The 24,319-nt window shown below is 39.1% G+C and overlaps 1 protein-coding gene across 16 annotated transcripts in view; it reads right to left on the reverse strand.

The window, feature by feature from the left end:
* The window catches only part of RYR2 (ryanodine receptor 2), a 646,139-nt gene that overhangs the window by 235,332 nt on the left and 386,488 nt on the right, over window positions 1-24,319 (reverse strand). For all 16 annotated transcript variants that reach the window (XM_067535799.1, XM_067535792.1, XM_067535786.1 and 13 more), the window contains 9 exons: window positions 16,214-16,422; window positions 13,820-14,172; window positions 12,666-12,780; window positions 9,939-10,099; window positions 8,536-8,695; window positions 8,174-8,260; window positions 5,613-5,839; window positions 2,753-3,554; window positions 235-435 (listed from right to left, as the gene is read on the reverse strand). In XM_067535799.1, coding sequence (XP_067391900.1) covers window positions 235-435; window positions 2,753-3,554; window positions 5,613-5,839; window positions 8,174-8,260; window positions 8,536-8,695; window positions 9,939-10,099; window positions 12,666-12,780; window positions 13,820-14,172; window positions 16,214-16,422 — 2,315 coding nt within the window. The remainder of the gene's footprint in view (window positions 1-234; window positions 436-2,752; window positions 3,555-5,612; window positions 5,840-8,173; window positions 8,261-8,535; window positions 8,696-9,938; window positions 10,100-12,665; window positions 12,781-13,819; window positions 14,173-16,213; window positions 16,423-24,319) is intronic.

Below are 24,319 nucleotides of genomic sequence, written 5' to 3' on the forward strand. Positions count from 1 at the left end.
AACATGACTATCCTTGACTGCACTGAGCATCGTACATCATGTAAGTTTAAATATTTGATTTACCAGTACAGACAAAGGTGAGACGCAAAGGAAAACTTTAATGTTAGGACACGGCACTCTGACTGGGCTGGGATCCTACATCCTTGCTTTGGCTTCTCTGCCACTCACAGAGTCTGGAAAAAGTATAACTGCCCGCCGCCCCCCGCCGCCCCCCCCCCCCATTTTAAGTTGTACCTGCTCTTGAGGTGGAGACCGAAATTCTTTTGTCTTCCTGGCTGTCAGTGCGGCAGACATGTTTAAGGCCTGCATAACTTCATTATATCGGAATCGCTGATTCTCTTGAAGCTTAGCCACAAAGTCATCAGAAAATGCTACAATGGCTTCTATCCGATGACGTATCTGGCAGTCACAGAGATACTGGAGTAGGTAACACATCTGAGAAAACACCAGAAAAAGGGCAACAAAAAGTAGACAAACTTTTAAATTATTCTCCACATAATCTGTTAACATAGAACAGAATAAGTGTACATACTCTAGACTCCAAGTGATAAGGCGAACCTTCTTATCAGATGAATTGACAGTAATCTGTGGTACAGTCATGCTTGAGTTAGTACTAGGTCTTATAAATTGCCATCTGCAGAGCTAGCTGCCTCAGAAATTTATACAAAGAGGTGGCAATTGTGCTAGAGCAGAAAGATGTTAATATAGATTTAGAACTTGTCTACACAACAAGTTAGTATGCAGCAATCTGAGACATGAATCTACAATGCACAGGCCCGACACGCATTAAGTGGCTGTGTGGACCCACGCCCTTCATCTCTATTTCCAGTGGGTTGCCTATAGTATCTGTACCAGGAAGCTGCAGAATGCTCTATTAAATTAGTCCCTGTCAGAAATTGATTCCGACCACATAACACAGTTGTTGCTGGGCCGATGGCTAATACAATTTTATTAGAATGGTAACTCCATGGTTTACTACCAGTATAGATCCCCTTTAGGCCCAACCCATAACCACAGAGCAGCTCAAATGAGAGAGTGCAACTTACATTCAGATACATTGCTGGTTTTTTGCATTTGGTTAAATGTTTCATCAGCACCCTCTAGTTTTTTGTTTTGCTTTGTGTGTGCATGTGTGCAAGTGACAAATCATGCTAAAAATATTGAAAATTCTACTCTCTTTTTGTAACATTTCTTGCTGATAGCATAGTAGATTTAGAGGGAAAAGTGAACACAATATAACAGAGAATCACAAGCAATTGTGATAGTGAAGACTTATTAAATCATCTAGTGCATCCTCTGACACCACAGGATTATTCCTTGCAATATTTTTTCTAGTAGTTGTCAATTCTACTTCAAAACTCTGGTTTAAATATCCCCATTACTTCCCTTGGGAGGCCACTCAACAGACAACCAAATTTCACTGGCAAAATTTTTCCTCAGACCACATGGTGCTTAAATGTTCCTTTTCTTCATTTCATTCCATTCCTCTGGTAGATTTCCCGTTCCTTGCTAAATAATGCTTATACCCTTCAGCTATGTGCAGAGTGTTAGCATTGCCCCTCTTAAGTCACTACTCATATATAAAATTTATTTACTTTTTTTTTTTTTTTTTTTTTTTAACAAAATAATCACATCCATCCCTTATTCATTAAGGATGAGGTCACCCAGAACAAAGCCTATGTACCACTTATACGCCAATTAATCTAATTTGATAGCTTCCAGGGATTTAAGTGATACCTAGGCCTTGTGCTGTCTCTCTACTCAGGGGTAAATTTCACCCTAAAAACTAGATTGTGCCATTTAAGGTAGCATATAGAAAGGGGTGTTACACAGTCACACTCCTCCAGGGCAGCAATGCGAGGTATTCTGCCTAAACAGACAAAATGATTCCCACAATTTCTGGGTATGCAGAGACAGAATGACTATATCTGTTACTATGCCAGACCCAGTTCCAGGGATGGGCAAGCAGGGCAGTCACTCTGGGTGCCAACTTCCAGAGCGCATTGTACTGCTCAGCTTTTGTTGTTGTTTGATTACTTCATTTTGTTTTCTCCCTCCACTCTGATTATTGGCCAGCTTCTCACCTACTCACCGCCCCCCCTTTTTTTTTTTTGGTGCTTCACCACTACAGGAGGGACCAAAAATAGCCAAATGCCTTGTTCCTGAATAACTCCATGTGTAGACAAGCCCTTAGCCCAACCTCTCCCATGCCCCACACTTCAGTCTCCCTTATGCCTTGCCTCCCCCAATCGCTGCTTGATCATGTAACAGCCAGGAAGAAAATAGCTCTTAGAAGCTACTCTCACTTGGTTATCTACTAATAGCCATCCTTTTCCAAAGAAAGTACAAGGGAAAATGTAAAAAATTACATAGAAGTTGCTGCTTCTAAATTTACAAAATAACAATTTTATTTTTTTATGCAGACAATATTTCCTACCAAATTGTATTTTATTTACGTCAGACTTGGTTCCAAATAGGTCTCACAACATCCCCCCCAGGGCTAAGGTTATCATTGGGTAATAAGGGGATAATGCTACGTTCTATCATTAAGAGCAATTATATTTAAAAAGCACAATGTAAAAAAGCACTAAACATTCCTGTGTGCCTGAAAAAAAAAAAAAAAAAAAAAAAAAAAAAGAGGACTTGGCTTGAAATATGCTGCAAGATTGCTGTGTTCCTTGAAATATTTGAATGAAAGAAAGAAGGACGTCTGAAATACATGAATAGCCACTAATACGGTGTCAGTTATTACCTGTACTTTTACTGGTTCAGGAAGTTTCATTTGAAGAAGTCCTTCCTTCAGCACCCGCCCCCCCTTGACTTCTTCCTCTCCTCCTTCTGGCTTTAGCTCCTCTGTACTCAACTCCTTCTCTGGCACAACACCTTCAACCTTGTGGCTCATGTCTTCCTTGAAAACACTGGGCTCAATCAGCTGCAAGATGTGTTTCAGATCCCCATTATGGAAGATCCCCATGATTAGCAGGGTGTAAAAAAGCTTGATGAGAGGGACAAAGAGAAACTCTGTAGTACCTCCTACTGGATCTCTGACATGGAGACTGCCCTCTTGAACAGCCTCGGTCAGCATCTCTATAGTTTTGGCCTTTAAGATGTCCAGAGGAAATTCAGGGCTAAATTGATAGCACTCGCTGCTGATGCTTACAAAACTGGGAGAGGAGAACTGGATTCTAGGTCGTAGGGATGTGCTGAGTCCTATACCAGGGAGGCCATGTTTTTTGTTCTCATCTGGGAACAGAGTAATGCTCTTGGTCTCATCTGTCATTGGAACAATAAATTCATTGTTCATCATTAACCTGGCAGTGGCATAGGTGTTGAGGTGGATGTCAATGAGTAAGTCATAATAGCCTGTGCGTAGCAAGCCTGGCATATATTTGTTCTCAATGGCATATAGAAGCTGAGATTCATCCACATGGCTGCACATAGCATGTGCCACCCGGTTGTTTCCTAGAGCACAAACGGCTGAATACAATCGGAGGGTATGATAATGAAATTTCAGCAATTCTTCTTGTTCTGTCAATTCTAAAATATCTACAGACCTGTAGAGAAGAAGGGAAAATACAGGAAGTTTCATATCAGTGCAATAAGTAGGAACACAGGACTCAAAATGTAAAAAAAGTTATTCAAAATTCTACAATTGTGCAACACGGGCAATTAGCCATTGCCCTGGACACTCAATTTTTGACTTCCTGACTTTCATGTATTTAAACTTACAATTTTATAGACAAACTGTCAGCTTAAAAATCATGAGCCAAGCCCTGAAATCCCTTAAACTGAATAAAAAAATATCACTTAAAAAAAACTCCAATAGACTTTAATGGGAGCAGTATCAGGCTGATTTATTTAAAACAAATTTTTCTTTGCATTTAGATTACAAAGACAATTTAGATAATTGTTTTACAAAAAAAATAATGTTGAGGTTAACTTTAACCTGTTTTTCCATAACAGAAATATAGGTGTTTGCTTTCTATTTCCTTTTTAGAAAACAAAACCAAATAAACAAAGCCTAGATACAATGGAGTGGAGTAACAGTCTTGCACAATCCTTCAGGTTTGGAACACAACAGCAATGGAAATTTTCAAACCACTGTAGTTCATGAATACCTCTTGCTCTCATCTGTACATTTTTTAAAATGAGATTAGAGAACTTTAGAAGTTTTTAAGGCCCAGCTTCAGAAGCCCTGCTGGGATGATTTAGTTGGAGTTGGTCCTGCTTTGAGGAGGGAGTTGGACTAGATGACCTCCTGAGGTCCGTTCCAACCCTAATCTTCTATGATTAGATCATAATACAAGGTAATTACTTTTAGGGCTAAAACCACCTCTCAGTGCCAACACCAAGCAAACAGGCATGCACAGGGGCTGTCCCTATGCCCTTGCCCTCAAACTTGATTGGTATCTGAGCAAGTCTCTCTGGCACACAGAGGGTGTGGCTGCTCCTCACCAGCTCCCCAACTCTAGACCTGCTTCCTGTGTCGTGCAACCAGGTTGGTTCCACTCCCTCTGAGGCCCTTCAGAGCCATGAAAGGAGTGGCAGAATTTACCTCATAATATTTTTTTTTAAAGATACACTCAAACTGCACAAGATATCACAAGATATTTAGGTTTTACACTAGGGAACACAATGCACTAATTCTCACTCTCCACATATCTCATGCATAGGTATGAAGATAACAGATGTAAAACATAACCAAAGTCAGTTTATTCTACTGAGATTGGGTTTGAGGAGCCTTAAAGCACACAGCATATTGGAGTTGTTTTATTATTGCTAACACACAAAGTAAATTACAAGACAACACACACGTTCAAAAGCTACAACTGAAGCTCCCTCCCTTCTGACCTATCTAATCATAGAATCCTAGAAGATTAGGGTTGGCATGGACCTCAGGAGGTCATCTAGTCCAACCTCCTCCTCAAAGCAGAACCACCCCAACGAAATCATCCAAGCCAGAGCTTTGTCAAGCCAGGTCTTAAAAACCTCTAAGGATGGAGATTTCACCACCTCCCCAGATAACCCATTCCAGTGCTTCACCACCCCCCTGGTGAAAAAGTTTTTCCTAATATCCAACCTAGACCTCCCCCACTGCAACTTGAGACCATTGCTCCTTGTTCGGTCAATGCTTTGTGAGGACTAGTTTCAAGATGTCAGCAGTAGTTGTGTACATATTTTTCCTCTAAGCCAAATAATATACAAAGCAAAATCTGGCATGCACTGTCTGCATCTCTATATAGTAGTGGCATCCATAGAAGCACATATTTCCCCCAGGAAGAAAAAACCCAAATTTGTCATAAATTCTAATTGGCAAAGCCTCTTAATTCATGAGATCTCTTGTTGTTTAACACCACTAGAAACAGTTTAATAAAAACATTGATGAGATGTTTATGTGATCCAGCTAATAATTCACTAATTTAATTTAAATGCGGCCCACGAGAAGGGATTCTTTTCTAAGTCAGAATATATGATTTGTAATATATATATTATACACACATGCAAGAGAGAAAGAGTACTGAGTGTCTAACAGAATATTTTCTTGCTACTTGTCTGACTTCATAAAACCCACACCTACTCTCACTCCATTTATACATACAAACCAAGCCAACCTGTTTTCTTCGGGGATATGAAGCGACATGAACTGCAAAGGATCCAAGCACTGTACCATCCAGCCTTGACGTTCACTGACTCGTGAGATATCAACCTTCAGAAAGTGGTTTGGCATTCTGCTCCACAGCACATGAGTCAAAAACTGGACATGGAGACGGGGAGGGCATTGAGGGACTGGGTTTTTGTGCTCACTTTTGAACAAGCCAGCAGACAATGGCATTACATTCTGGAGACAGCAAGAGAGAGGAGACAGTCAGTTTATAATCTCTATAGGACCATGCAGTGTATGATAACACACAAGACAAATGTGCTGCAAACGGATATTAAATCAATGCAATGAAACAAGCATAGTATGATAGGAATGTAGCATTTTAAGCAGCTCCCAAAAAAGGCTGGCGCCTGCTAGTTAAGCTGAAGGCTCTCCAAGCAAAATAGAAAACACTAAATAGAGCTTCCCCCTAACACGATGTTTTAGTGGTTTAATATCTAGCTGCCTTGAAACTAGAAACATGAATTCCAGTAATCCTTCACCCCCTCTGAAACCTCAGCCTTTTATTCTTCCAAGAGAGAGAGAAAATTCTGTGCAGTTCGCTAGATGCAGGCAGTTTGGATGTATCCTTGAAACCTGAAGCCCAATCTGCTCTGTATGGACATTAATGATCCCAAATTCTACCCCTATCCACACCATTGCCAGCTATTATAGCCTCCTCGTAATTCAGAAGCAGCTAATTTTAGCATGAAGAACAGGATATAGAAGTTTCCATAGGACCTTACAAAATTCTGTGTTAGTTCTTCTGTGCTGCAACCCTTCTCATGAGACTACACAGTATCCCATACATATACATTGACTCTGAGCTAAAACAGACATCAGTGCAAGCATGGATATTTCATTTAAAAACGAAAACCTCACCTTTTTCACTTATACGAATATCAGTTTTTTATATTATTTGTATTACCAATACTAATTGTTTATACTATGATAAGACCTAGAGGTCTCAGTCAGGATTAGGGTTCCCTTAGGCTGTAAAAACACTGAAGTGGCAGTCCCTGCCCCAGAAGGCTTACCATTTTCTTCTATTACAAAAATCCTTTCTCAAGATTTGTTGCTGATTGTTGCTCATTAATAAGGCCAGACCACAGATGGTTTTGAGCTTCAGAAGAATAGGTGCTAAAGACTAGATTCTGCTCTGGTCTGCTAGCTACATGGGGTACTAAGGCCTCTACCACTCCCTGTCCAGCCACCTAGAACATGCCCAAATCACGTCCCCGAGCATGGGGCAGGAGTGATTGCAGGGGCTGCACAGCCGATGCATCCAGCTGCAAGCAAATGGGAAGAGAATGGACATGGAGGGGATGAGTCCTTAAGTTTTCACACCCAGCATTAACACCACTTAGAGTAGCTAGCTGAGCAGACAGATATGGAATATGCTACATCACCAAAAGTATTTTAATAAATTGCTCCCTGCTACCCTTTCAGCAAGAGGAAAGATGAAAGAAGAACCATGCCTCTACAAGCCATAGTTTGCTCCTGATGCCCCTCCCGAGAAGGCACAGCAACATTTTTCCTCTTACTAAGCCTGGAAACTCAATCTAGCACTAAACACCTCAAATCATTAATTTCAGCTAATGCATACGGTAACTTTTGTGATACAAATATGTATATAATTGTCATAACTGCTCTTTACTACAGAATGACAATATAACTAAGCCCTGATCTACACTTACCTGGCAATTCTGCGGCAGTTGACAGGAGTTACACAAGCTACGCAGAATAGCTTGCGTAACTCCCGTTGACTGCTTCCCTTCTGTGCGGCGTCTTCAGTGCACTGTGCCAACGGGAACTGCGACACAGCGCTACGCCACTTAGGGGGTGATTTACCAGCGTCGACTTCTTGATTGACAGAGCGAGTCTTCACTGACCGCTCAATCAATCCAGATAGGTCAATCTGATGGCGGCAACTTTGCCGCTGCCAGTATAGACATACCCTAAGTTTGGGGAGTTAAATCATGAGTGATAGTAGTGACAGAAAAAATGATCAAATTGTCCCTTTCACAATGTGAATAGCACCCCACATAGTTGCACTGCAGAATGTGTGATTTTAGAATGTTTTCATAAAAGGGTGAGATTCTTCCACAATGTTTGAACTCATTTTAGCTGTGACTACCTTATACATTCATACAATTGATGTGATGGTTGCAGAGAAGACAATATGATCTAATGAATAAATAGTGCATATTTTTAAATTGATCTAAAGTCATTTTATGCATTGCGTAACATATAGAGCGAAGGCTGACAGGCATAAGAAATAAATATTGCATTTATAGTTTGGAAATATTTAATTTCTTAGCTGCAATCTTAAGTGTTTTATCCTGTGCGATATGATCAAACTTCCAAGTGTAATTGCCACACAAGAACCAAAACATGAGCCTTGCAAAATACTAAACAACTAAACAACAAAAATATGCCTAACACCAGGAACATAATGAATTCATCAAACAAGTAATAATTGAAGATTATCTGATATAATACAGAGAAACAAATAAGTGTTGTCTTATTTACCTTTATCCTTCCCAACTCAAACTGGAAAACATTGGGGCTTGTAGCTTGTGCAAACACTGCAGGAAATAACTTAGTACTTGGTTCAACCTAAATCACAAACAGAAATACACAGTGACTGAAGATAACAAAATCATCAATGCTAAAAAATCTAACACTTGTATCAACTGCTTGTAGGTACAAACTACTGTGTGAAACTCTAGAAGATCCTAATTGGGGCTCAGAAGAGAAAGAGAAGATCACAATTGAATCACATCAGTGACAATGACTTTTCCTTTCATTTCTATTAAAAAATAATGCTAGTAAAATTCAATCTAGTAACTTTTCTCATTTGGATGAGGTGACAAAATCAAATAAATATATACCTGATAATAGGTGCTCAGCTCCTTGCCATTAGCAGTGAAGGTTAGCAGACCACTGGCAGCATCGACCACACAACCAATCTCCAGTCCATTGTTATTTCGTCCTTGTCCAGGGCTCATGCTCTCTCCAGCACACACCATGTAGCAGTTGCTGCGTTTGATACTGAATTTCAAGAGATAAATTTGTGGATGGCACATGAGCTTGCATGGGACGGTACTGCTGTAGTCAAATTAAATTAGACTGCTGCAATGATCAGGCTACTGCTGAAATTGGCATGTTGTATTAGCACCAGGGGTGGGATTCTGGCCTTATCGATGGCAAAATTCCCACTGATAGCAATGAAGCCAGAATTTCACACAATAGATTTTCAAAAGTTTCATCAAGATGGAAGACCTATTTCAGATAAAATAAGAACCAGCCCAAACCTTTACATGAACCAGACAAAACAGAATGCAGTAGTTAACTTTTAAAACCACTGATTTTTATGCACCCCTGAACTTACAGATTCTAACCTGCACCGTATGCAGAAATGCCAGAAAAGCACAAGAACAGCCAGCCTAATGCAGAGAGTGCCAGAATTCTATGAAGAGACTGTTCTCACTTGCTTTTGCAGACTCACGAGTAAGTGTTTGCAGAATCAGGGTCTCAATGACAAACTGCACACAAAGGCTGTACTGCTTCCATTTTTCAATATCCATCATTTTGATTAGGTGGATATTCCACTTTTCTTCACAGGTAAGTGGAGATACAAAAAGGTAAATTATATCAGTGATGAAACTTTGCTGCATCTTTACCTGTCATGAGTTATTTTACCTTCAATGACATGGTACTACATTCTTGGATCTTGACTTCACATGTTTCCAAACAAGAACATAAGAACAGCTATACTGGGTCAGACCAGTGGTCCATCTAGCCCAGTATTCTGTCTTCCAACAGTGGCCAATGCCAGATGCTTCAGAGGGAATGAACAGAACACACAATCATCAAGAGATCCATCCTCTGTCATCCATACCCAACTTCTGGCAATCAGAGGCTAGGGATATCCACGGCATGGGGTTGCACCTTTGACCATTTTGGCTAATAGCCATTGATGGACCTATCCTCCATGAACTTATCTAATTCCTTTTTGAACCCAGTTATAGTTTTGGCCTTCACAACATCCCCTGGCAATGAGTTGCACAGGTTGACTGTGTGTTATGTGAAGAAGTACTTCCTTTTGTTTGTTTTAAACCTTCTGCCTATAAATTGTATTGGGAGACCCCTTGACATTTAGGAGTCTGATTCTCCGCTGTAATATCCATTTTATACCAGTATAACTCCACATTGCTCTAAATTTACTCAGGTGCTAGACGTTCAAAAACATGAAGTATCGAATTCAATTAAAAAGAAAAAAAATGGAACCAACCTCTCATGAACTTTCCCTTTTTCATCCCCAAGTGTCACTGTAACAGTGCGTACTCTGTCCAAGTCAAAGGTCATGTCATATTGATGGAAGTCAGATGTAATCCAGCCAACCCAGACGTTAGCAGGTTCTTGCCCAGGAAATATTCTCACCGAATAATAGTACTGTCAATAAATGAACAATATCCCATGGTGTAAATATTTGATTTATATGTTATCATTTTGATTCAGAATTAATTTGTTGTTTTAAAATCTTCAAATTTATTTTTTCACAATCTAGTAGGTATGAATCAGCTTTTGTGAACAAGTATAGTCTAGAGTAATTCATTAGTAGAGCAACAGAAGAATGATGTCAGTGCAAAGCAAGACATCTCCTGCAAAAAAAGGGGGTCTGATTTAAACTGGAAAACAAGGAGGATAAAAAAGATGCATACTAGTTTAACAAGATACATGCAGAAAGGTTGGCAGTATGTTCACATTACACTGAGTAGAGAATTAATAGACATACATATGCACTATTATGCCTGCAAATACTGAGAACATAGTAAACTGAGCAGACCTCCTGCAATCCCTTCCAACCCTAATATTCTATGATTTAAGGGGCTGATCCTGCCATTGATCCGTGCACAAAACTCCCATTAATTTCAATGAGATTTCTACATTCCAGACTCTGAATCGGGATCATATGTTTAGTTGTTATCACTTTAAATCTCTCTGTTTGGAAAAAATTTTGAAAGAGAAAGTAGTTAAGGACATTGAGGTTAATGGTAATTGGGACAAAATACAACACGGTTTTACAAAAGGTAGATCATGCCAGACCAACCTGATCTCCTTTTTTGAGAAGAAAAAAGATTTTTTAGACAAAAGGAATGCAGTGGATCTAATTTACCTAGATTTCAGTAAAGCATTTGATACGGTTTCACATGGGGAATTATTAATTAAATTGGAAAAGATGGGGATTAATATGAAAATTGGAAGGTGGATAAGGAATTGATTAAAGAAGAGACTACAACGAGTCATACTGAAAGGTGACATGTCAGGCTGGAGGAAGATTACTAGTGGATCAGTCTTGGGACCAATCTTATTTAACCTTTTTATTACTGACCTTGGCACAAAAAGTGGGAGTATGATAATAAAGTTTGCGGATGATACAAAGTTGGAAGATATTGCTAATACAGAGAAAGACCAGGATATCGTACAATAAGATTTGGATGACTTTGTAAACTGGAGTAATAGAAATAGTATGAAATTTAATAGCGGAAGGTGCAAGGTCAGACACTTAGGAACTAATAAAAAGAAATTTTGCTATAAACTGGGGATGCATCAGTTGGTAGTGACAGAGGAAGAGAAGGATCTAAGCATGTTGGTTGATCACAGGATGATTATGAGCTGCCAATGTGATGTGGCCGTGAAAAAAGCTAATGCGGTCCTAGGATGCATCAGGTGAGATATTTCCAGTAGAGATAGGGAGGTGTTAGTACCATTATGCATGGCACTGGTCAGACCTCATCTGGAATACTGTGTGCAGTGTTGGACCCCATGATTAAGAAAGATGAATTCAAACTGGAACAGGTGCAGAGAAGGGCTACTAGGATGATCCGAGGAATGGAAAAACCTGCCTTATGAGAGGAGACTCAAAGAGCTTGGCTTGTTTAGCCTAACCAAAAGAAGGCTGAGGGGAGATATGATTGCTCTCTATAACTACATCAGAGGGATAAATACCAGGGAGGGAGAGGAATGATTTAAGTTCAGCACCAATGTGGACACAAGAACAAATGGATATAAACTAACCATCAGGAAGTTTAGACTTGAAATTAGACAAAGGTTTCTAACCATCAGGTGAGTGAAGTTCTGGAACAGCCTTCCAAGGGGAGAAGTGGGGGCAAGAAACCTAGCTGGCTTCAAGACTGAGCTTGATAAATTTATGGAGGGGATGGTATGATGGGACAGCCTAATTTGGCAATTGACTGAACTTTGATTACTAGTGGTAAATATGCCCAATGGCCTATGATGGGATGTTAGATGGTGTGGGTTTTGAGTTACTACAGAGAATTCTTTCTGGGTGTCTGGCTGGTGAGTCTTGCCCACATGCTCAGGGTTTAACTGATTGCCATATTTGGGGTCAGGAAGGAATTTTCCCCCAGGGCAGATTGACATAGGCCCTGGGGGTTTTTCACTTTCCTCTGCAGCATGGGGCATGGGTCACTTGCTGGTGGATTCTCTGTACTCTGAAGTCTTCCAATCATTATTTGAGGACTTCAGTGACTCGGTCATAGGTTGGGGGTCTGTTGTAGGGGTGGGTAGATGGAGTTCTGTGGCTTGCGTTGTGTGGGCGGTTGGACTGGATGATCATGGTAGTCCCTTTGATCTTGTAGTCTATGAGCACTGGGCTTGACTAGCTGTTTCAAAACAGGGTCATAGTCTGCCCTTGTTCTGTTTGTAGCACTAGCCACTCTTGCCAATGGAAGTTCTTTTAAGCACAGATCCAAGCTAAATTACAGCTCCTCAAGTAGAAGTTATTTTAGATTCGGATTAAGTAGGAATCAGGTCAAAATAGAATGAGTATGGTGATCTTAAGCTTTATTACACAGTACTGCTGCAGAAAATTGCATAAACAGGCCTGGAAATAAAAGGGAGAAAAATTGAATGGGTTCACTGAGGCGCCTACTAGCAAAAGTAAGCAATTGTTAGAAAAGCAAATAGCAAAAATATGAATGCTGTGTTACCATACCGTAGAAGTTTGCATCAAGTAATCATAGTCATCTCTGTCATCTGCCAGTACATCCTCAGTGAGCCGTGCAGAATGGCTTGTGCTGTAATCTGGCTTTGTCCTTCTGAGCATAAACCTGTAATATACCAAAGTAGTGAGGACTGAGTAAAATTACAACCTGTATCAATTCTGAGCAAATCAATATACACACACACAGGAATTCTGCACATATAAATTAACCTAAAAGATTTAGTTAGGTCCAGATTGTTATTTATTGTTTACCTTACCTTAGATGAAGTAAACAATAAATACCTTACCTTAGCTGGTTTACAGAAAACACAGGGTAACATTTTCAAAAATTGCCTAAGTGACTTAGGAGTTTAAATCCTATTCTCAAAAGTCACTTAGACGTCCAAGTCCTACTGACTTTAAACAAGAGTTTGGCTCTTAACTACTGAAATCACTTATGAAAATGGATTTAGGCTCCTAAATCAATATGGTGCTTTTGAAAATTTTATCCACAGCCCCTGTTCCAGACAGTTTACAATTTAACATGACACAGCAAGCTGGGGGGGAGGAGAGGAGGGTGACCAAGAAGCAGAAAGGGAATGGAAAGATGAAGGTTTCAGTAATATGTCTGGACAGTTACTTGGTTTAGGTATGAGTATCTCACGAATCAGAGGAGGGGTTTTGTTTGATTACCTACAAAAAATAAGGAAAATAAAGATATAACAGTGAATATTCTTGCCTTACTTAATGAGGGCACATCAGAAGACCATAAAAGTACAGATATCCACCAAAGCTTATCTAAATATCTTTGGCCCAGTCTGGAAGTTCTTGTGAGAATAATTTTCCAGTATTTCCTGATTTTGTCAGGGTCAGAAAAAAACCCTTTGGCACTTTCATCTGAGAATGTCAAAAGACTGCATTTCGCCTCACAATTTCTTAGCCTTACAGGAAGGCTTCTTTTATAGATTTCTGTTTCTTCTATTGAACAGATGATGAAAGTGAGGCACAGGGAGGATAATGATATGCTTATTGTTACACAGTGAGTCAGTGACACTATGGAGAACTTTTGCTAGTGATATGGGGAAGGAGAAAAAATGCATTTTCTAGTCATGTTTAAAGTGAACTCAGCCATATTATGACAAAAACAGATCAAATATGTTACTGACCTTTGTTTAAGACGTGAAGGCTTCTCTTGAGTGTAATCTTTGTGGTTATTGAACTCCAGTTTTGTAGCTTCTTTTTCTTTTTCTGCCCGATCAGGCACTAGGTGACCATGAGCTGTCTTCATCAGAACCTCAAAATCAGAATCAGCGTCATAATCCTCCAAGTCATTCTTTGGGCCAAAAAGACCAGTGCCCGGCAACCCTCCTGCTAATGTCTTGGAGAATACCTCTGCACATTCAATAGGCATACTCAAACGATAAAACATGATGCCTGTTTTGCTGTTCTGTGAGCCAAATGACTTCTGTGTGACCTTCAGACAGGGAAAGCTGTCTACGGTGCCATCTATTCTCATCACCTATCAAATGTAAAAGCTCATTTATTATAAAAGTAAATCTCTCCCTCCCCGCCAAGTGTTCAAGTTTTATTTTTAACATAATATATATAACGTTTTTACAGTCACAAAATGACTCAAAACATAAAAATGTGGCATAGACATTTAAACAAACAGTAGCATGCACTATAGCATTTAGAGCAGGTAAATAGAGTGACTAGTGAACGGGATTGCTTCCTTCTAGCATGTACAAATTGAATATACAGTCAAAGACTATCTCCACTATTATTTGCAGTACCAATCCAATCCTGGCCGCTTTGATCCATAATAACTCTCAAACACAAGGCACAGATATAAGAAAAAGAACAGTATTTCTTTTTACATGACATTCTGATACACATCAATAGGAACGGAGTGCCTATTTCATTCATTAGAGCCTTTCATTTGTTCTAGTGAAAACTAGCTGCAATTTCAGTTATATGTATTTTGAAAACATATGCATTGTACATATTTTTGTTATTAGATAAAACAAACTATCTGCAAACAGCTTATTGCCTATGCACATGGGTGCATATATAAATTGAGACACAATTTACAGTGAACACATGAACAGAATATTTCACTGAATTTGTGCATGCAAGCATTAAAAAAAGTGACTGAAATTTCTGTTCCAGTATTTAAATGCCTGTGGAATACAATGAGCAACACTGCATGCAGAGCTCTGAAGTGTCTATGTATTACAGTCCATATTTAAAAAAAGAGAGAGAGAAAAAGAATAATACAGTTAAGATGGCAAAACTGAGAGGTCACAGAAATTAGGAAATACCAGAGGTTAAGGTTACCAAAGTAATCTTAACTCTGCTCCCTTGTGCATATGCCATATGGTGCAGAATACAATTTTCAGAAGAACATAAGTCATTTAGTACTTTAAGACCCAGATTTTTAAAGGTATTTAGCTATTGCTTTGCTCACTATTGCAACATCTAGCTGACTTAGGAGCCTAACTCTCATTAAAAGTCAGTAAGACTCCAAAGTGTCTAAGTTACTTTTGAAAGTGATATTTAGGTTCCTACATCATTTAGGCATTGCAGCACTGATTAGAGAAAGGTCTAAATACCTCTTAAAACTGGGCCTAATTCACTTAGGTGTTTGTGAAAATGTTATTCATAATGTTTGACTTTTGTTTTTCTTGGTAGAATCCTGTTGCATTCACTGTGGAGTTTGTATCAAGTGCAGTATAAAAGATATGGAACAACAAGATTCAAGTAAGTATTAAAAATCTACCACATACATGGAGCACTATCTGCCAACACACTGAATGAAGCAGGGATCTTTAAGTTAAAAAATAATATAATAAAGACTGTTTCATGATGTATTCATGCAAAAGGGTAGCATTAAGGTTGCGAAAGCAAACTTAACTCTGGAATTATCAGGCTTTTGAGAACTTAACTTTGCAAGCTTAACATATGATTTTATTTATTTATTTAGGAGTCTAATGCATTCATACTCTTCCAAGAGATCACTCATTGGCTGATAGAATAATTATCATGTTCTCATTGAGCAAGAATCATAGTTTACTGGGCTGAGTGTGTGCATGTCAGATGACGACACTGATATCCATATTTGTTCAAAGGGAAGGCTGCTATTACTTAATTTAGTGGCAATACCAAGCCTAAAAGAACATTCTTACCAATACATTTTAAATTAATATTTACCAGTCTGTTTACCTGAAAATGTTCCTACAAAATACAAACAATTAGGGTTCTTTTAAATTAAATGGACATTAATTTATCCAAGTGGACTAAAGACAAGTTACACTGTAATTTTAAGTCCAAAATCTTATTGCATATGTAGAGACTTGGACTCTTTTAAAGATTAAGGTCCAGAGGTAGGAATAAAAAAAAAACAGTAGTGAATCATCATTACAGTGGCACACATAGAGACTTCATGGATGAACGGAGCTCCAATTGGCCTATAGAATTCAAACATCGCAGAAGAAGCTAATCATATTTATGCTAATTACAAATTTAATGGATGTAGGGAAACATTAACGTAGAACACAAACCTCAATGTGTTCGTGGTTTGGTGGCACTGGGAAAAATTGAGGGAGTCTCTTGCTCAGCCACATGGTGATGTCTCTGTTTGTATTAACAGCAAAAGGTTCATAGCCTTCTTGTAAGCCACAGATAGTAAAATATTTCAGGGTGCTGACATCTTTGCCAAAGTTCATTCTTCCCACTTGAGACAAGCCCAGGCTGCACACAGGTATAAGTCCTGTCCAAAAAAAAAAAAAAAAGCAAGACAATTTATTAATCCCATATATTAGTGAAGTGTTTCTTGACATAACCCAGTTAGAAATGGTTTGGGATAAATATGCCTAAAACCCAAAAGTACAAACTCCTGTACTCATGTGCAGCCCATCTCTGTTGTTGTTCTGAACGCAAGCCTCTCTTAAAGGAGATGCAGCAAGAAATATCACATATGAGATAGTACTTCAGCAATTGCCATATTGAACATAGAAGCAAATTGTCTGCCGGTGTCCAGGGATGCCAGCTCTCGTGATTTTACCACAAGTTTTACAATATTTGATTTTGCTCATAAAGCTTCAGCCCAGAGTCATATTTTTTACAAGAACCTCAGCTTTCCTTGTTAAAAACAAAAACTATGTTTCTAGCCCTAATGGTTGCAGAGAAAAACTTGAAAACATGTCCCAAGTATATCCTAACAGTTAAAAAATCAGAAGGACAAATAAAAAGAACCGATGTTTATGTCTTTAAAATTCATTACTTTTATGCCAATCTTATATTTTGAGGCCAGATTCATGACTTTTGAATGCTTGGAGTGGGCAATGCTGTACTGTAACTTCACTGAAGTTAATGGATGGGGAGTGTTCCTGTGCAGCAGCAGGTGCAAGACTCAGGCACAACATTTGAACAAGACTGGTCTCTCGGTACTTCACTTCTAAGAGAAGACCCTATTCATTAAAAAACTAAATTCACTCCTGTGCAGAGTCAACACAAGGCCTATTCACCACTTCATAAATAACATTAAAACATCTCTTGTTGTTAAATTCAGTCTGTTGTTTTAGAAAATGAAGTAATGTATTTTCTTTTCTTTCTCCTATTCATCCTTTTTGTTCCCCTTCCATCTAACAATACTATTGAAAAGTTATTTGACTTGTCTGCAAAAAAAAAAAATCTATCAATTTAAAAAGTGTATCAAAAAAGTAATTTCTTCCTCCCTCTGCCCCCAAGAAATGTAAATCTGGATGCTCCACTACATTATTCTGGTAGAGATTAGAAAAATCGCATGGAAATTGGGAAGGAGAAATGGCAATGATCAGGCAGAAGAGCAGCTAGCTTTTCCCATTCCTTGGGGATCATGAAATTAGAGGCGATGCAGGATAGGAAGACACAGCGCCTCCACTCATAACATGCTCTGTATACACAAGAAGCAGAATGTCACAGAAAAGCCACAGTGGTTAATGATGATTTGCATTAACTTCCTGTTCAAAACTTCCTTTGAATATTTTATTACAGATAAGAAAGATTCACTGTCATTTACATGTGTGTTAAGCAAGATAAATATAAGGCCAGTAACTACAAGACACGGACTATAGTCTACAGATTCATGTCTGGATTTCCATCTTCATGGCAAGGCTTTTAGTAATGAGATATCAGTTTCACACACAGATAATAGGAGTGCTCAGCCAGTATGATTTATGACTACTCCTTTATTGCAAATCCATTGTTAAAATATAATATAAAACCATTCGTCAGCAGAATACTAGAACTAAATGGGAAAAAATCATATTAAACAATTTATAACTAGCAGAATTCTATTTGCATAAACCAATATACATGTAAATTAATACTTGCCTAGCAGCTTAACTTACTACGAAACTAACATGCACCCTGCTGAGTTCAAGGAACCATGCAAATGTTTTTAGGCAAAGCCAAAAATCACAACTCTGTCTGCAGTAAGATGACAAATCTTTATTCATCACTCAAGAAAAGTTGTTCTTGGGAGCAACTGTCCCTGGGGGCAGCAGTTAGTGTAGTTAGAGGAAGGGTGTTCAGAGAAGCACAACACACCTGTGACAGCATGGATCTATATAATGTAACTCCTCACTTGCAAGTTTCCACTTTATATATGGTGGGATAAACTCAAGTAGCTAAAAGCTTAATCACACTTAAACCACATGCCTGGCTATCTAACATCCTGTCTCCCTTTACCTTTGTTTCTTATTGATGTAAAGCACTTCGGCAGTTTTTCTGGATGAAAGAAAACACATGAATGTCAGTTATTCTTGAGTAGAATTGCCCAACGCTGAGCAAGTGTGCAAGAGGAAGAAGGAACAAAAAGCCTCCCTTCCCACTTATCCCCTTACAAAAGGGGAAAGCACAATTATAACTCGTGTTAGGGCACACAAGGACTGTATAAAGACAGCAGTCCCTGAGCAGTCCCCTAATCTCTCCAGAGGGGGTGGTATTATAGCCCTGCCCCACAGTCCACAATGACTGGCAAAGCCAGCCGAAGGGATATGCATACGCTTGTAATAGAGTGGTGCTAGGATTATGTTCCCCAGACACTGAGGAAGTAGGCACTGTAAGAAATTATGCGTATGACTCAGTGTCGCCTGGCAGCCGTTCAGCCCTGCACCATCCTCAATATAAAAAAGGCTAAGTAGCATTGATATAACATACACTTGATACAGATGACTCTGAAAGCAACTACACCGCCACGGAATATGAACATAAAATATTTCACACAAACATTGTGACTTCATACTTTTTAAATAGCATTATAGATTGGAAACTATGAGTGTGTGCAATGTTTGTATGAGGAGTTATGGGACAGTCAGAATTCTACTAAAGTTATTAGTGACAGTATAGATGACGCATTTAAAAAACTGTAGGTGTATTTCTTCTTTGATGCAGGTCAGATTTTGTACTGTAACAGAAAAATATACATTTAGAACGACATTTCAGGAAGTCTCTGCATCTTCTTTGAAGAAAAAAGTGTCCATGGAAAAAAAAAACTCCAAAATTTACTCAAAAACAGGAAAATAGAAGAATAAAATGCAGTTTACATCAAATTCATGGGAATTTGCAATAAGAGAGCAACCAGTTAGGGGTGGGTTTTAACAAGGGTCAATGTTTCATGTAAGGAAGTGGCAATATTTTCATCGAATTCTATATCTACAGCTATTAGTATCCAACACATGAGTAGTCCCTTACTACCACAGTCAGCTCAGATATGGAAGAGCTTAGTTATGCATAATACAGGTAGTGGAAATTGATGTGATGAACAGAAGCAGGCAGGAAAACAGGAGGAGTGTAGAAGCTGAATAGATAATGAAAATGCAGTCCAGAAGGTTCTCATTAACTCAGTAACCACAGTCACTGTGACATGGAGATGACAATCTGTATCACCAGCCCAGTTCCACAGGCACCAGATTAATCACCAACCCATTCTGCAATGGTCAAAATATCCCACACTGGACCAGTATTTGCTGTGGTGCTTCAGACATTGAACGAAAATGGTTGAAGATGTCTGTGGCAGTATTAATTTGCTACCTAGGTCAAATCGTGCCCTGATTTACTTGCAGTGCAACCATATCAAAGTAGATGCAGTTGCACAGGGCATGAGTCAGGAGATTTGGCCCTCTGGGTTGCTTCTGGCAGTATTGAATAAGGGATTTGATCCTCACTACAACTCCATCCCCTTTTTCCACATCCAAGGTGAACCACACAGTGCTGCCCTTGCTCAGGACAAAAGAATAGGGCAGCATAATTTGTGTGTAACGTATACTCTTTTTGAGAAGACTGGATGCAACTTGTAACTTTTTTTTGTCAAATATACAGTGCAAACATGAAAATCATGCTTTGAGGTTGTATTGGCGTAATTGGGGGTAGAATCTGAATCAGACTATTTACCTGGCTGAATATTCAGAATTATAATGCATGAATGCACCATACTTCCTGTATGAAATCTCTCTTGCACATAAATGATAATTGCACATTATATATTATATGTAACAGTTACGTTTACTTCTGACAAGAGTGATAGCTTACAAGTGGTACAGTCTGTCATAAGTCTGTGGAACTCTTCTTGTTGGCAGTAGACCCTAAAATAGGGCCTGTGTGCCTGATTAGTAATTTGGCAGACAGCCATATTCCCTTTTCCCTGTTCATAAATATGTTATAACACCTATGCTGGCTTATAAATAGGCTGTCTCTTCTGAAGCAGGGCAGATGGCTCTGTCAAACTGTTGCTTTTCTCCTGAAGTGAAAAGCCTCATTCTGCAGCAACCTAAACCTACAACTGCCAGAAGCTGAGAGTGGACTACAGGGGATGGATCACTCAAAATTGCCTTGTTCTGTTCTTTCTATCTGAAGCATTCAGCACTGGCCACTGTCAGAGAAAGGATACTGGGCTAGACAGACATGGGTCTGACCCAATATGGCCCCGTGTTCTTCTATGTATGCAGTTCAGTGAAGGAACTGGCAGTCACAAAGGTCTCAAAGCTATTATATGGGAATGGAAGCTATTTCTAAAAGTGAGGGGAGTGGTACACAAAACCCTACTTTAATTTTGAATATATAAAATAGGAAGTTCTTAAATTCCAGCAACTCCACATCAAATACTATTAGAGAAAAAAATTCCTCTTAGATCTGCATAGCAGATCTATTTCCCAAGTTAAACTCTTTCCATATGTATAACACTGGGAGAGTTCAGTGTTGTAGCTGAAGAGGGATGTGGAGATTTAGAAAGAGAATTTTGCCCTGACTTGGTACTCTTATTTAACTCTGGACCCTACCCTGAAACACCAACATGAGAATTAAATCGTTACCAAGATCTCTTGGCTCTGTGTAAAACCTGAAACTAATCCTAGTCATTTCAGACTCAACACATGTAGGCAGACATGCTTATTTCTGATCTTTGGCATGGAGCTGGAGACAAGTAGTATGAAAATTACACCACTGTTACAGTCAGATCATCGCTTCACAGCGGAAGTGAAGGTGGTGATCAAATTTCAATGGGATGCCCTCAGACAGAGATGAAACCCAGATTCCTCTGAGGGGTTATACTGCCTAACAGTTGAACCACTCCGTCTGTTACCGGGATCATCTCATGTCCTAAACCAGTGACACTATAGCATCCAGGCATCCCTTTTCCTCAGCAAATCAGGATGGTATATGGCAGATCTGCAGGAGATCAAGTGACAGAGCATGAAGTTAGAGGGCTGGTAGTAATCATCTTGTTCTGAGTCCAAGTGATTATTGCATTAAAAGTTTCCACATTTCTATGCCACAGTAGTGGCAGAAAGAAAGCAATTTTTCCTCTGCCAAAGCATATCTGAACTCTAGACCAACATAGTCTGGGAGCCAAAAGAAAGTGAAATGGTTAAAACTCAGTCAAGATCAGACCAAGTGATGATACCAAGTAGGAGTGAGCATCTAAATTAATGGGTAGGAGCTGTGTCTTTCCCATCTATTAAGGGAGTATGCAGCAGAGAGAAAGATGGAGAGAGAGAAAAATATACTTAAATAAAAAACCCACCACCCTACATCAGAAAAATGTTAAAGGCGCAAAGTCAACCACTGAAGAGTTAGAAAATGCCAGAAGGTTGTCCAGGTAATATTAATTCAGCTGCCTTGTGAGTACGTATATGCACACAGTGTTAATATGTAATTTCTTAGGATTTTTAAAAAGCAAATAAAAAAGAAGTACTGTCAAATCAGAGAGATGAAATTCAATCTAGCAGTTTTATTTCGGTTTGTGGGTAAGTATGTGTCATCACATACTGCTGCATTTTTCTGAACAGTGTATTGAATTATTCAAAAACGCTTCTATCTGACATTTGCAGCTGTACAGTAATTCTGCAACTGTAACCGTTAAAATCGATTCTTAATTCTGCATCCTGTCGCTGAAGCAAACTTGAGACTTTAGGCCCAATCCAAAGTCCACTGAAATCACTGGAAAAACCTCCCATTGATTTCACTGGGTTTTGAATCAGGCCCTTTGTAAAAATCAAAATTAGCTCTCATCTTCTTTGCATTAACAATTCATTTCCCTTCACCTTTCTCTTGGAAGTCTGAAGATAAACCTCAAAAACAACCCCCCAAATGCAAGTACTGTTACACCCAACAACAGTTTGATTACTTACAGGAGTGCTAACAGTCTGCAGCCAATTGCCTAGAAATGAGACAACAAGTGTACCTGTAGTACAATAGTATAATACTAGCGGAGAGTTGCCTTCTACAAGAATGCCCATACAATACTGCCATATCCACAATCAGTGGAGGTACTTGAACTGTAGCCCTCTTTGTATACAAAAAAGGGCACAGCCAATAGAGCTTTCTGCGAGAGAGGACCACAAGTTTGGAACCTATTCCTTCCCTTTGTCCAAAACTGATCAGGCTGAAATGCTTGTTTATTCACTCAGTCCTTAGATGTGACTGAAAGTTTTCTTTAGCAGTTCTGTCTTCCATTGTTGATAGACTTCTCCCAAAACACATTATCTATTACACAAAACATTTTGGTGATGTGGTGCAATGGGTATATGGTGTTTGTTTTATTTTTTGTTATGTTGGCCTAAGGGTCATTTTTAGCTATTGTTCATATTGTAAATTAAATTTTATGCACACAAACCCCCTGGATGGGGGGTTGGAGCACAAGTCCAATTGGCTGATGGGGGAAAGAGGGGTACACATAGGCCTGGTTTGATGGGAAGTAGAAGTACATAAAACCTCTTCATCAGGAGATACACTTTCCTGTCAGATTCTACCCTACTATAAAGAAGGGCTGCTGACACATAAGGGATTAATACACAGCTGTTGGCACATGAGGGCTCAAGTGCAGCTGCTGATGGATAAACCAATTGCCTTCTCCCAGCTCCAAACATCCACAACAACTAGCGGTGGGGATAAAAAGAATTTGGCAAAGAAGTTCGTGCTGAAAGGTGAAAGGAGGATACAATTCAAGTTGCGGAGCATGGTCTGTGGTGTACAGTAGTTGTGATAATCCTATGGTGTGTGCCTCTGGCTGAGGAGTGGAGGCTATGTAATGTTAGCTGAGTTTACTTTTCATTTCCTTTCTTTGTGTGTATTTGTCTCAGCTTGTGCTATGTGGGTAGCAACCCTAACTGCTTCACCATCAATGTTTTATATATAGAACGCATTACATAATTAACATCTTAGCAGTGGTGGCCAAGCCTACTGATCCCACCCCAAGTCTCCCAGCACTGCTGGGCAGAATCCTCTAGCCCCACCACCCTGCCACAGGGCAGAAGCTCCAAGCTCCCCATCCCAGTCTGGTAGGCAGAGAATGGAGGGTAAGGAGGAGAATGGGGACTCCGTTAGCCACAGTTTAAATGTAAAAGAGCTGCATGTGGCTCACGAACCATGGTTTGGCCACCCCTGTAATATTACAATAACTAGTCACTATACTATCACCCTAAGACCAGATCAATATTAACTGTTTTGCTGCCAGAAAGAGCTACTGAAAGTTAATTCTTGAAAGCAAAATGAAAGGTCATTAGAATATACGACAGTGGGTGAGACAATATGAACACAATATTCGCAACTGAAAACATACAAAAGACGAAAAAGAGTAAACAGAGGCAAGGAGAGGCCTGTCAAAAGAAGATTTTTGTGGGAATATTTTAATTTAAGGCTTTGTGAACTCAGTTTAAGAAAACATGTGGGTCCAGCTTGTTAATAACCATTATCATTGTAAAATGATATAAAATGATTTATAATGTAAAAGCTTTTTGACACGTTCCTTTTCATTCCCTCAGCTAATACAAATCTGTCTGTCTGGATCTTGCTAGTTTTATTTGTGCTGAATGTAGTTATTAGCACTCAGACCAATCTTCTTTTAACCTACAATGAAAGTCACCAAAAAAAGTGTGTAATTTTTCTATCATAAATTTACCATTGGATTTCTCGTAAAACAGTATTGTCTATCCTGAGGTCCTCCCATGTATTTATTGCATGACAATTAAATTCTTTGGTGACTTCCACTGTTCTGTCCATCATACCAGTGTTGGGCAGAAAGTTTTGCACTGAAGTTAAAGTTGATGACTTTTTTTTTCTTTTCCTTAAGAATTTTTTAAACACATTTCTGACATTTAAAAAAATGACTCCCACATGCAACTCATGAT

Source organism: Emydura macquarii, unplaced genomic scaffold (genome assembly GCF_026122565.2).
Source record: "Emydura macquarii macquarii isolate MOO-44397 ecotype Brisbane River unplaced genomic scaffold, CSIRO-AGI_Emac_v2 contig_3517, whole genome shotgun sequence".
Classification (NCBI taxonomy): Eukaryota; Metazoa; Chordata; order Testudines; family Chelidae; genus Emydura; species Emydura macquarii.